The sequence below is a fragment of the Eucalyptus grandis genome, chromosome 7 (genome assembly GCF_016545825.1).
Source record: "Eucalyptus grandis isolate ANBG69807.140 chromosome 7, ASM1654582v1, whole genome shotgun sequence".
NCBI classification, from domain to species: Eukaryota; Viridiplantae; Streptophyta; class Magnoliopsida; order Myrtales; family Myrtaceae; genus Eucalyptus; species Eucalyptus grandis.
The window spans coordinates 32,705,533-32,720,056 of record NC_052618.1 but is presented as its reverse complement, the minus strand read 5'-3'; the positions used below and the strand labels follow the sequence as shown (position 1 = coordinate 32,720,056).

Here is a 14,524-nt window from a genome sequence, read left to right as displayed (position 1 = left end):
TTCTCAAAATTGTTCCCGAAAACAAGAAACAAGTTTTTTTTACTTCTTGTTTTTGTTCCAAATCTGTTTTTGAAAACAATTTTTTTTTTTGTTCCCTGGGAACAAAAAGTGTAAACAAACGCATTGCTCTTTTTTGTTCTCCAAAACAAAAGAACAAAAATTTGTATTTTGGGGAACATAAACAAATTTAAACAAATAGGGCCTTAGCTAACAAAAAACTCTAACATGGTTTTTTATTATTTACTATTTTTCTACATAGCATTAACATAGCTAAAACATGAAGGATAAGACTAAATTGACATTGTTTTGATTTAAAAACTGATTTTTTAATCTAAAGATTATTTAAATTAGATTAAAAAATAAACTAAATTTAAAAAAAAAAAAAAAGGCAAAAGAGGGCAAGGGCCTATAAGGCCCTCATCGCCGCTAGGCAAGGGTCGCCCAAGTCTCGAGCCCTAGCCAATGGTTGGTGACCCTAGCCGACCCCAGCAAGGTCATGACCCTCCCCAAATCAGATAAAGGTCACCGGCCTTCGCCCAAATCTAACTAAAGTCGCATACCTTTGCCCAAATCTAGTTGAGGGCCATCACTAGTGGGGTCATTGCCCCATTGGCCAAGATTGTTGGGCCTTACCCAAATTTGGGGAGAGTCATGACTGTCACCTACTATTGGCCAAGGTCACCAAACATTGACTAGGGCTCAGCCACCCCAACTGAGAGTCCTTTCCAGTGATGGTGGGCTGATAACAACAAGGGCCTACAAGCCCTTGCCCTCTTTGCCTTCCTTTTTTTTCTTTTTTCTTTTTTAAGTTTAGTTAATTTTTTAACCTAAATTAAATAATACTTAGAATAAAAACTAGATATGGACCAAAATGACATTTTGGTCTCGTCATTCATGTTTTAGCCATATCATTGTTTTTTGTTAGTCAAGTCGAACAGAGTTTACAACAGAATTTGATTGTATCAAAAGGTCAATTTTAGATTTAGGTTGCTTTTTTTTTTTAATATTTTAGGAATTAATGTCACTTATTTAACAAGTTTTAGGAATTATGGGAAACTTATCCCAAATCTATTACGATGAAACTATGGTCTACTTCCAGAAAATAAGAACAGCTGCTTTCAATAATATTACAAAACATGAATCGGTGGATGGGTTGTTAACCACAAAACATATATAGGAACAAGCAAAGTGAAATCAGTAAAACAATATGCAAAAAAAAAAAAAAATGGACCACAACCGACAAGTAGGGACTACAGCGACAGCGAATCCAGTTAGAAAATGCATAGAGAATACCACTTGCTATTTGAAAATGCAATTCACGTGCATCCATTTGCAAAAAAAGAGATAGAATGCACCCACAAATCCGGCTTTAACAAGCCAAAGCAACGCTATAAAAAATAAAGCATAAAACGAAAAAAATCTATCCTATTATTACTGCCTTTGCTGCCATAAATATGGGAAGAAGTACAGTTCAAGTGCCAAAACTTGACACGGATGGACAATTAATGTCAAAAGTTAGAAAAATGATACTTAAGTGCGAAAATCGTGGAGCAAAATATCACTTAAGTCGCCAATCCGGAAAAAATCTAGCCAAAACGCCGACGTTGCGATATTCCGAAAAGAAATAAGTGCAAACGGCGTCGATTTTGCATGTTGACGTGGCTTAGACAATACAAAAACGACATCGTTTTTGTGTCGACATGGTAAAAATTTAATGTAAAAAGTAATTAAATTAAATTTAAAACTAAACGATTTTCGAAGTGAAATAAGTGCAAAACGGCGTCGTTTTGCATGCCGACGTGGCTAGACAATAAAAAAAAATGATATCGTTTTTTGTGTCGACATGGTAAAAATTTAATATAAAAATTAATTAAATTAAATTTTAAACTAAATTTATTGAAAACATTTAAAAATACAAATATTAAATTAAAAAGGAGGAGGAGGACGAGACGACGGGGGCGACCGAGGGCCGAGCCCTCACCACCGCCGCCGGGAAGAACCCGCGACAGAGGGAGGAGGGTTGGTAAAGCCCGGCTAGGGCCGCCCAATCTAGGCGAGGGTCGATAACCTCGCCCGGCCAAGCCAAGGGCCGCCATTCGCCTGGGGGGTCGCCTCAACGAGCGACGGCCCTTGGCCCGATCGGGCGAGGACCATCAAGAACCTACGTGATTTGCAAGTGAATTTTTCGAAGGAAAATTTCCATTCAAGAACCCTAACTTCTTTTACTTGGGGATTCATTAGAGCTTCTTCAAATTGGGACATACCAAATTTACTTTTCTTTTCAGTGAATTGATCCCGCTCTAGCCTACGGAGCAAGCTGATCAGTGATCACTTGGCCTTCCAAAGAACCTTCAACTCTCATTTAAAACTAAGCTAGTCAATTCACGCCCTTATTCGAGATAAGGCCCTACTCATCATTGGAGCCATGAAATGTGATAGGATTGCATTCCAAGTTCAAAGCTCCAAATTCCAAAATTTATCTATTTAGAATCCAAAACCTACTCGTTAAAACAGGTTTCCTAATTTTTAGAATGAAACAAGTTACGAAAACCCCGAACTTTACCCAAAAAAGTGACACATTTACCCAAACTTTTTTGTAACACCAAAAATCCTGAACTTTTGTTATGTGACACATTTAGCCCAAAATTATAGGGCATTTTGGTATTTTCATTTTTTTGTAATTTTTTTCTTTCTTTTTTTTTTTTCCTTCTCTCTTCCCCCTCCGGTTGGCGAAGGGAAGCCGGCGTCCGGCGAGGGCTACCCCTCACCGGCATCGGGCAACCCTCACTCGTGTCCGGCAAGGGTGCCTCGCCTGATCTAGGGAGGGCCGTCCCGCCCGACGCCCGCAAGGTCGAGCAAGGGTGTCCCCGCCGCCGCGTTAGGGCGCCCTTGCTCCGCATCCGGGTGAGGACGACCCTCGCCCATTTGACGAGGGCACCCCTTACCCGACGCCGGCGAGGTCGGGCAAGGGTGTCCCTACCTCGCCAACGTCGAGCAACCCTCGCTTGCATCTAGCGAGGACGGCCCTTGCCGATTTGGCGAGGGGGTGCCCTTGCGTCGGGCAAGGGTGCCTCGCCGATCCGGCGAGAGAGGCCCTCGCCGACGCCGGCAGGGCAACCTCGCGGACGCCGGCCGAGCAGAGGGAAGAAGAAGAAAAAAATAGAATAAAAAGACAAAAATACCCTTGATGGGGTAAATGTGTCACGGTTTAAAAAGTTTGGGGTTTTTCACGTCACAAAAAAAAATTGGGTAAATGTGTCACTATGGGCAAAATTCAGGGTTTTTCGTGACTTTTTCCCTTTTAGAACTTATAACCTACCCGCAGACTTTGGAAAATATGTTCAACCAACTGTTTTTGGGTTCTAAGTTCTACTCGAAATCATGCTCATCCTTACATTTGAGTAGGGGTGACCGGTTTCGATATACCCGTTGATGTAGAATCGAGAACCAAACCGGTTCCAAAGTTAGATTGGGAACCAAATTGACCTGTTTGGTCCTAGGACTAGAAACCGAATCGGACCGTTTGGTCCGATCCAATCCAATGGAATTGGCTACTTTTTTCTCCCCCTTAAAGGATAGGCGTGCACAATAAAAGAGAGTGAAAAATTTTAAGATATTGATGGAAGTAACAATGAATGAAAAGTTATTGAGCCATAGTTTGGAGTACCATTGGACAACTTAATATTTAGTTCACATTCTAAAAAGGTATTTATAGTCTATCCGGTGCAATCCAATTTGATTCCCTAAGAACCGAGAATCGAACCGGCAATCTTAAGAATCAAACTGCACTAGCTAGTCTAGTTCGAACTAGGCAGTTCATTTTACACACCCCTACATTCGACAACTTACTTGAAATTTACATACAGTGGATGACTTGGATTGCAAAATTACTTCCCAGTCCTCCTGCTCCCGTCCGAAGAGACCAAAACACCAGATCTCCAAGTCCCCTCCTACAGTTTTCACAGCTTCTTCCTTCTCCGTATCATCCCCCCGCGCGCTCCGGAAAAGCTCCACACGCCGAGCCAGATTCAGAGACTGCGCCGCCGCGCGCCCCCGGCATTCCGCCGCGCGTTCGCTCTCGCCGCGCCGCCATGGCTCAGCCGTTCATGAAGAAGGACGACGATGACGAAGAAGGTAAAGCCGCCGGCGTCCTCTCGTTCCCTCCTCTGTTTTTCTTCTCATCGGATTCGTCGGTTTCTGCTCGCACATCTGTTCGCGCAGTGCCGACGCGAGTCGTAGGTTCCTAGATCCGTCGTTTCGGTCCGATTCGATGCGCTGCGGTCGCGTTCTCGGCGTGATCCGGTTTCGCGCTCGCTCGATCCGAGCGGGTTCCCGCGGTCGTTTCGTATCTGTCGGCGGAAGCAATCGGGAATGTGGCTCCGGCGAGCAATGGCGATGTCGAATTGTTGTTTTGGTCGGGGCATGGGTCTGACTGAATTGATGGGCTACGGTTGTTTTCTCGACTTGATTCGGTTTTCGCGATCCGAGCGGTTCCTGTGTTGTTCCGTAGTATCGGCGGAGATAATTGTGAATTCGGCTGCTACGAGCAATGGGGATGTTGAATTGCGCGAATGTACTCAGTGTCGATGGGTGTGATCCGGGTTTTTCTCCTTCGGGGTTACTGTTTTAATGTTCGTCGGCTGCTAGTGATTGCTGACTTCTGGTTCTTCTTGTGTGAAATGTGATGGGATGGAGCTCCCATATGTGGGTCTTTTGATTTACCTGATTTTGCGATTCGAATGCTGTGCAGCCGATTACTCTCCGTTTCTTGGGATCGAGAAGGAGCAGTTCTTCAGGAAGCTAGAGTTTTCAACGACCTCAGCTTGACCCTAGGCGATGCTCTCAGGTCTCGCTTTGTGGTATTCAATTTTGAACCTACATTTCGCGCCCAGTTCTTTCATCGATGACGACTGAGTTTTCTGGTGTTTGTTCGCTCGATCGCAGGTCATCACGAAGCTACTCTATCTGCTGAATCAGGGGGAAACATTCACCAAGGTCAAATTCTTTTAAATGTTCCAAATCATTACCCCTTATGCTTCATTGGCTGTTATGGTCAAGATCATGGAGGATTTGATTAATGTGTCTCTTTTTGAGTGCTATATGTGACTGGATCTCCATTCAATCATGCAGACAGAAGCGACAGAAGTCTTTTTTGCTGTGACAAACTTTTCCAATCCAGAGACATAGGATTAAGGAGAATGGTTTATTTGATGATAAAGGAGATCTCTCCTTCTGCAGATGAGGTTGTATGCTGAATTGGAATATTCTAAACCTGACTCCCTTTATATGAATGAGCCTTGGTTTTGTTTTGCAAACTCTGACTTGCTGAATTTTCTTTGCTTTACTAGGTGATTATTGTGACAAGCTCCCTAATGAAGGATATGAATAGCAAGACTGACATGTATCGTGCCAATGCAATTCGAGTTTTATGTCGGATCACAGATGGAACCCTGCTCACCCAAATTGAACGCTACTTGAAACAAGCTATTGTTGACAAGAACCCAGTGGTTGCCAGTGCAGCCTTAGTTAGCGGGATCCATTTACTTCAGGTTCATTTAAATGCTTTCTGGTGATGGTAGCTAGTTCCTTCTTTATGTCAAAATCTGCCTCTTTATATATGTCTAATGTTTACAGACGAACCCGGAGATTGTAAAAAGGTGGAGCAATGAGGTTCAGGAAGCTGTGCAATCAAGAGCAGCCCTTGTACAGTTTCATGCACTGGCCGTACTCCATCAGGTTGGTTAAAGCGTTGTTCGTCTAGACGATTGGACTTACCTTTTCACAATTTAGGTGCAATTTTTGGAAAAACTGCAATCTTATATCCCAGTATTATTCAGCTGCATGGCTATTTACCTTTGCATAGACAATTTTAGACTTGATCGTGTTTTGTGTGTTTCATGTCTATGGTCGCCTGACTGCCCATCCCAAGTGGAAGGCTAATTCCATGGCAATAATATGATTTACTATCTGAAGCTAAACATGAATAGATCCATTTGTTGACCTCTGTGAAAAATCTGTGATTTAATGAATTAGATGAACTTTTAGCTTCTGGAATTTGAATTCAGGAAGAGAAGCTGTCTCATTTTCTGCAATAGAAACTAGCTAGTAGATTCTGAAGTGTTTTTCACTGTTCTTTCTGTTTCCTCTATTTCTTCTACATTAAGGAATTGCTTGCTTGTCAAATGGTTCTTTCCTGTTATTGTTCTGAACTAATACAAGTTCATACGTAGCCTCATAGGAGGAAACCTATCACTTTTAGTTGATGAAAAGTTGAGAGAGAGAGAGAGAGAGAGAGAGAGATCTTTGACATTGTCATACCAGCTTTCCCTGTGATCTAAAATAGACATAATTTATCTTTAGTTGGTCATATTGATTTTGACTAAAGACATGAAGGACGCAGATATTTTATATTTTCACTTTTATCATGGTGGGTTAAATGTAAATACTTGGTCTTCCCTTTTCTTCAATACCTAGAACAACTTAAATTTAGCAGTTCATTCTATTCTGTAAATTGGCTGATTCATGTTGTGTCATGACACATCGCCTTTCTTTTCTTTTGATCTCCTTTCCTTTTCTGAAAACAAACCTGAATTTGTTGTCTCCATTGAATGGTCATAATTGAGTGCATTGCTTTGTGCTGCTGGACATACCGTCTCGTATCATGCTGTTTTTTCCCTTTTCGCTGTGGAAAGAGGCAATCATTTTGGCCATCAAGAAAGAAAAGAGCCTCTGATTATACTCTAATGTATACAATGCCACACAATAACGAGACTGTCCTTTTTCTGTATGCTTAAATGTATTTGGATTACTTATTAGCTTAAAGGTGCTGACGTTACATCCTATTCAAAACACGCAGATTCGGCAAAATGATAGACTTGCTGTGAGCAAGCTTGTAACAAGCTTGACAAGGGGATCTGTTCGATCACCTTGGCCCAGTGCCTTTTAATACGCTACACTAGTCAGGTACTTGTAGCTACTTAGCTGGAAGATGTCCTTTTCAATATGACATAACTAATTTGCATGACATTATCATTTATTAAACAACATATGCAGGTTATTCATGAGTCAGCCAGTAATTCACAAACTGGTGAAAGACCATTTTTTGATTATTTGGAAAGCTGTCTGCGGCACAAGGCTGAAATGGTGATTCTTGAGGCTGCAAGAGCTATCACCGAGCTTAATGGAGTGACGAGCAGGGAATTGACTCCAGCAATAACTGTTCTCCAGCTCTTTTTGAGTTCTTCCAAACCAGTGCTGAGATTTGCAGCCGTCCGCACTCTGAATAAGGTCAGTACCTCCCACCCTACTCCTCCCTAGATAATCTGCCAATACATTTTTAAAACCCTTTTTATGTGTAGAAGACTAATCAATGTAAATATCCACATATCCTCCAAATGGGTGTGAGCAGTTTTGTCATCATCACCTTCAGTCTGCATATATTGTTACTCTTGTCTTTCTTCATTAGTTGTATATGCATATGCATACATATGTAGCATAGGTGCACAGGCACCCATATATTTGAAGAAATAAAGCAACGTGTTTCGGTCTTCATACCTTATTTGTAGTCCCAGGAGGACAGAAAGAAAGCAGCTGGTTGTAGGTTATTGTACCCTATTTATCACCACAGTAATTGTAAGATGGAAATTTTCAGATGACGTGTATGTGGACTTTTGTCCAGAATTGAGTTGTGACCAGGCTCTGAAAGGATGTCTAGAACTGAACTAGTGGTGGAATGAGGAGCTCTTCTCTTGGCACTATCATGGGAGTTGGAATAAGACCTCTCAAGTTTAGATTTCCACATAGTTTGCGTCTTGTTTGTAGGGTTGAATATAGTTGAACCTTTTGTCAAGATTTGACCTAGGCCAAGGATTCCACATGGCCCCAAAAAAGAGTTTGGTTGTGGGACAACCAATATTTTTCATTAACATTCCTGCAGTTGCAGTTCTATTCCAAGTAAATCTTAAAGAATATTCTTGAACAGGTTGCAATGACACATCCAATGGCCGTCACTAATTGCAATATAGATATGGAGAGTCTTATTTCTGACCAGAACAGAAGCATCGCCACACTTGCCATCACCACTCTTCTGAAGACAGGAAACGAATCAAGTGTTGATCGTCTGATGAAGCAGATTACCAATTTTATGTCAGATATTGCCGATGAGTTTAAAATTGTAGTGGTGGAAGCCATAAGGTCATTATGTTTGAAGTTTCCTCTGAAATACAGATCCCTGTGAGTTGACCTCCTTCCATTTTCCTTTTTGGTACAACAAATATATCTTATCATGTGGTTATTCTCTAAAGTAACTGATATGTGGATTTGGATTAACCTATGATGACGTTATTTTGGTTTTCGTCAGGATGAACTTCCTTAGCAACATTCTTAGGGAAGAAGGTGGATTCGAGTATAAAAAGGCTATTATAGATTCCATTGTGATCCTCATCAGGGATATACCTGAAGCAAAAGAAAGTGGGTTGCTTCATCTGTGTGAATTTATTGAAGATTGTGAATTTACTTATCTGTCGACACAGGTGGGGTGTTTGAGTTACATTATGTTTAAAGAGTTCCCCTTTTCTTTAAAAATCAACTTTTTCATGTGTGGTTACATTTTCATTGGTAGATTCTCCATTTTCTGGGAATTGAAGGGCCAAAAACCTCAGATCCTAGTAAGTACATAAGGTACATCTACAATCGGGTACATCTTGAGAATGCTACTGTTCGGGCTAGTGCTGTAAGCACCCTGGCAAAGTTTGGTGCCATGGTCGAATCGTTGAAGGTAAGCCGAGTTTCCTTTACTTATGCTATTTAGCAAATGTTGTATGCACCTTTGAACAGTTCTTTCTGATCTGATGAATGCTGGATTAATCACTGACAACTTCCTTGCAGCCCCGTATCTTTGTTCTTCTACGGCGCTGTCTCTTTGATAGTGATGATGAGGTTAGTTGTCTCGGCATACATCATGTTTTATGCTTTTTAGCTTTGCTTATTTTGCTTGTCATGCAATAGATATTTTCCCCCTATATGAGCCTTCGTGTCTGGCCTCGACTTAGTTTATGCACACTTGCAGGTTCGTGACAGAGCAACTCTTTACCTAAACACACTTGGGGGTGATGGTCCAGAAGATGAGACTAGTGCAAGCGCGAATGAGTTTCTCTTTGGGTCGCTGGAAGTTCCCTGGCCAACTTGGAGACAAGTCTGAAAAACTATGTCAGTCTTATCTCCCCCTCACTCCTCGTCTAAAGACCTTTAATTTTGACTTACATGTCCATTTCCAATATAGGAGCCTTCAGATGAGTCCTTTGACATAAACTCTGTGCCCAAGGAGATCAAGTCTCAGCCACTTGCGGAGAAAAAGCCCCTGGAAAGAAGCCTACTGCTGGTCTGGCTGCTCCTCCAAGTGGCCCTGCAACAACTGTTGATGCTTATGAGAGACTTCTTTCTTCAATTGCTGAGTTTGCCAGCTTTGGGAAGCTTTTTAAGGTTCTGTAATTATATTTTTATCTCAATAATGCTTATGTCCACCTTTTGTTGGTAGAGATTTACTTAAAAGGGTTTTCTTTTTCTTGCAGTCGTCTGCGCCAGTCGAGTTGACTGAAGCAGGAACAGAATATGCAGTTAATGTTGTGAAACACATTTTTGATAGCCATGTCGTGTTTCAGTACAACTGCACCAACACGATTCCGGAGGTGTTATTGGAAAATGTAATGTTATCTTCAAAACTGCTATATATTGCTTTGACACATTGCCTGAGACTGCAATTATAGTTTCTGAATTTGCTTCTAGGTTGCTGTTATAGTGGATTCCTCGGATGCGGAGGAGTTTTCTGAAGTTGCATCCAAACCTCTACGATCTCTTCCTTATGATTCACCTGGACAGACCTTTGTGGCATTTGAAAAACCTGACGGTGTGCCTGCAGTTGGAAAATTCTCCAATATTTTGAAATTTATAGTTAAAGAGGTATTAGTTGGCTTTACTTAGATTATCCCCTCATTCTTCTCCAGCTTATAGTTTAGAGAAGAATGACTTGTCACCTTCAATATCATGTTTAACGTGATATAACTGAAGATTGTTTGAATAACGGCTTGTCTTTCAGTAACTGGTTTGGTCTAATATCATCTGTTGTCATTGTCAGCTATTGTAGATGACATGAAATCCTCTTGCTAATTGCCTCAACATGTGAAAACATTTGGTACGGTAGAAGCATACGTGCTACTTTATGGTCACATTCTCCTGTGGGATTGAGTGCCCATTCTCTACTGACGGCTTGTAATTTAAAAACCCATAAACCTTAATGTATTACTGACATTTTTGGGTAAATTCTCATAATTAACTTGCATAAAGAGAAGAGAATGCAATCAACAGACCAATTTTATTCTTTGGTTTTGAATTACTTTTTTGTTTAATATTTTACTTCCCTATCAGGTTGATCTGCCCACTGGTGAAGCAGAGGAAGATGGCGTTGAAGATGAATATCAGCTTGAGGACCTTGAGGTTGTTGCAGCAGATTACATGCTGAAAGTCGGAGTATCCAATTTCAGAAATGCATGGGAAAGCATGGGTGCAGATTTTGAGCGGGTTGATGAATATGGCCTGGGATCTAGGGAGAGCTTGACCGAAGCTATGAATGCAGTCATCGACCTTCTTGGCATGCAGCCCTGTGAGGTATTCTTTTGTTGGAAGTACTTTTATTTGCAGCTCGAGGTTGGTTTAAGAACATATATGCCAGAATATCGATGTTGGTTTACACCTGCCTTAGGCTTTCTGACATAGTAATCCTTTATACTGAAACTCTATTGACCCAATTAATAAAGATGCAAATGAACAATTTCATGTCAGTATGCTTTCTGAGGCATGATAAAGACAGATATCGCAGAAGCTGTTTCTACCTCTTCATTTGCCCTGAAGTCCATGGAATAAGTGAATGAACTTGTTTTCTTATAGCGATGGGAATTAGGCTGACCATGTTGGACCTACTTTCGATATAAGTGGGTGTTCTTCTTTAGACAAAACCTTGAACTAAAGGTTGTTAAAGTTTGATAAATAGAAGACATTGAGACTGATAAGAAAACTATGACATTAAGAGATGGAAGGACTCCGAGGAATTTTCCAACTCGGTGCAGATTGGCGGTCGCCATTTTTTTCATTCTGTTGTTAGATGTACTCTCTTATGATGTATTATCATCCATTGAAGTGAAAGTGAGTTTTGTTATATGTCTTTAGGGAACGGAAGTGGTCCCAAGCAATTCCAGGTCCCACAGCTGCCTATTATCCGGCGTATATATTGGGAACGTGAAGGTCCTGGTGCGCTTGTCCTTCGGAATAGATGGTCAGAGAGATGTCGCGATGAAGTTGGCCGTGCGCTCCGAGGATGAAAGCGTCAGTGATGCCATACACGAGATTGTAGCGAGCGGTTGATTTGTGTATTCAAATTTTCTACTTTTTTGCCTTTAAGAAAGGAGAGCTGGAGTGGAATTTTGCAGAAGAGACCGAAACTTTCTCGGCATAGGGTGGTTGGACATTGATTTGTGCGACTCGGCTTCATCTCCACGTAGATATGATTCAAAAGTGAAAATAGGGAGCAAAAAGAAGATGCTGGATCAGGCTTTTCCTTCTGCATATTCTTCCATTGTCCGACTGCCTCAGTGATCCATTCATATACGACGAACACGGCTGCACCATTGCTACATTGGCATTTATGAACTGTCTAATAATTGTTTCGATCATGCGGGGCTTTCTCCCTTTTCTTTTGATTCGAACTGGTCAAGAGCAGGAATGGAATGCAGTAGCAATCATCCATGGCTCTATGTGTTACCGTCACGGTGCGGTGCCGGTGCCGAGACAGACATGGAAATTTGATTTGTTTCTTAGTCCTAAGTTTCTGCTACGACTATGTCGGGTCCGGTGTTCTTTTTTCGGACATTGTCACTATTTTTGGTCGTTCATTTTGTCACCGATGAGGAATTTCCCGTCGACCGGAGGCGAGCTCTAGTGAACCATAAAATCCGTAGTTGGACTGATTTTATTTCCGCGTGATGATGAGAAACTAGTTAAAACTGGAGGAGCCAGGTTTCAGAGGATTGATAGTGAGAGTGATCGGAAGTCTGGAACTGTTTTCTGGTAACTCTAATGCTAACCAAAATTACCTTAATTGGAAAAATTATTAGTCTCTAGAAAATACGTTAATTATGTGCAGATTTGAAAAAAAAAAAAAAAGTTCCATTGCCGGGAATCGAACCCGGGTCTCCTGGGTGAAAGCCAGATATCCTAACCGCTGGACGACAATGGAACAGTTGGTATGGGATGCATAATATTTATAATTAAATCATGTATCCGACCTTCAAATGATAGCAGAATAATTTATTTTAATTTTCACTTTCATCATTGCCATCGTTATTATTTTTATGATCAATAACATAAAAATCTCAAATTTGGACAAATTTATCTCATTTAATTTTTTATCACAAAAAACCTAAACATAATACACACATGATAATACTCTAAATAGATACAATTCTAATAAGTTTACCCTCAATTAGTTTTTTTTTTTTTTTTTTTTTGCTCATATCATAGAAAATTTTAGGGTAAGTACTACACTTGACCGATACACCTGTAAACTATCAAATGTCATCCAACAGCAATTTGATAAGAAAATTTAAATGAAAATTAACGAAGGGTGAATTTATCGTAGTTGTATTAATTTAGGTTTTTATTAGTATTAACTGTTATTTTTAAGAAAACTTAGTTCTTTCAAGAACATGACTCTTGATCATGTATTTTTTTGCGGTTTCTCGAGAGGAAATCACTTTCTCTAAAGTGGTATGATGGATACACAATGGATGCTTGCTAAAACTTATTGACGGTATCAACGGACTCCATAGAAGACGTATATCTTGGCTTCCAACTTCTCCCATCTTTTGTCCGAATGGGTTTTTTCTCAACTCCACGACCCGCAAGCTGCCCGTACACAAACAAAGATGCGTGCTTCCTTCTCCTTCTTCTTCTTTCTTTTTATTTTGGTACCCACGGCACCCCGCTTAAGTCACGCAACGTGACGAGAAGGGAAATCGAACCATGGCCTTTCGTGTGGCCAGTGTGTGCCCTAACCAACTCGCCCACCACGGGATGGGCCGTGCTTCCTTCTTTCTAATCCGTAAAATGACGGATTCAACCCGATCCAACGCATAAATTTTCTATTTGATGGGATGACAAAAAACCATCTTGTCAAACGAAATTCTTGCCTATATTAAGGGAAATAATAGGTGAAAGATAAGTCGGTCGGATATTGATCGATAAGATGTCGACCTATTTAAAACAACCCGATTATGATCCTAATCGTACTGAGCCAAATCCGAGCAACCCAAAATAAATTCCAAACCCAACCTAATCCGCCTGATCCCCAATTCCCAGTTTTTCCTTTTTGCAAAAGAAATCCCATCGTCTCGTGCTCATTCCCTCTTTCTACTACCAAAAGCCAATTTTGGAGGGAATTACCAAAAAAATCTTTAATCTATTGTAATTTCATTCATTTCTAAACTTTTTTTTTGTTAATTCAATCATAAATCTTTTATATTTGTGTCAATTGAGTTCATTCGGCCAATTTTGGCCAACCGACACCTAACATGGCATAGCCAATACTAACGTGACATTTTTAAAATAATATTTGAATAATTTTTAATTTTTTTCTTTTCTTTAATTTTTCCCCTTCCCCTTCCGCTTCCATCTAGAGTTGCCGAAGGCACGTGGCCCTTGTCCAACCAAAATCGGGTGAGGGCATAGCAGCCCTTGCCCAACTAGGCAAGGGTAGGCTCTAAGGGAAGATGAAGGGGAAAAAAATTATAATTTATTTCAAAATATTAAAATGTTCTAAATTTTTTTAATTTTTTTCTTTTTTTCTTTCTTTTCTTTAATTTTTCCCCCTTCCCTTCCCTTAGAATCGGCAAGGGCATCGTGGTCCTCACCCTAATGTGGGCAAGGGTCACGATGACCTCACCCAACAAAATCGGGTGAAGGCATTGCGACCCTCGCCCAACCAAGCAAAGGGCTGGCTCTAAGGGAAGGGGAAAGGGGGAAAAAAATTATAAAAAAATTCAAAAATTAAAATATTATTTTAAAAATACCAGCAGTGCCACGTCAATGTCAAATGAACTCAATTAGCACAAATGCAAAAAATTTAGAATTGAATTGACTAAAAAATAATTTATGACATAATTGCAATATGTTTAGGACTTTTTTGGTAATTATCCCATAAATTTTCGTCCTTTTGGTTCAGAAGTTGTCCTTGTAAAGAATGAAAAACCTCGTTGCGTCCTTGACCAAACCCCATCATCTCGTTACTTCACATGTATACGTATTTACCTAATTTATCATCTCATATAAAAAAAAAAAAAAAAAAAAATACAATACGGTCTGGCACAGCTTCTACCGAATATACCGCATTTAATCAGTAAATAATCGGACCGGAAAAGGCAAAAAGAGAGAGAGAGTGATCCTTTGGATCGAAATCAATGCCCAAAATCATGTAGCT

The 14,524-nt window shown here is 40.5% G+C and overlaps 1 protein-coding gene and 1 non-coding gene across 2 annotated transcripts; one reads left to right on the top strand and one right to left on the bottom strand.

The window, feature by feature from the left end:
* Positions 1-3,890: 3,890 nt before the first annotated feature.
* LOC120296357 (coatomer subunit gamma-like) lies at positions 3,891-11,972 on the top strand. The gene is given in 24 exon segments (XM_039318243.1): positions 3,891-4,134; positions 4,751-4,777; positions 4,780-4,812; positions 4,815-4,846; positions 4,945-4,995; positions 5,131-5,158; positions 5,161-5,243; positions 5,349-5,549; positions 5,635-5,736; positions 6,857-6,926; positions 6,929-6,963; positions 7,054-7,287; positions 7,982-8,232; positions 8,360-8,531; positions 8,621-8,776; positions 8,887-8,937; positions 9,068-9,173; positions 9,176-9,207; positions 9,281-9,353; positions 9,356-9,480; positions 9,570-9,701; positions 9,784-9,957; positions 10,423-10,662; positions 11,221-11,972. Coding segments are annotated over 24 exon segments (2,646 nt in total). The 5' UTR covers positions 3,891-4,091; the 3' UTR covers positions 11,416-11,972.
* Positions 11,973-12,214: 242 nt separating this feature from the next.
* TRNAE-UUC lies at positions 12,215-12,286 on the bottom strand. The gene has a single exon. It is a non-coding gene; the product is annotated as a tRNA-Glu (tRNA).
* Positions 12,287-14,524: the final 2,238 nt, after the last annotated feature.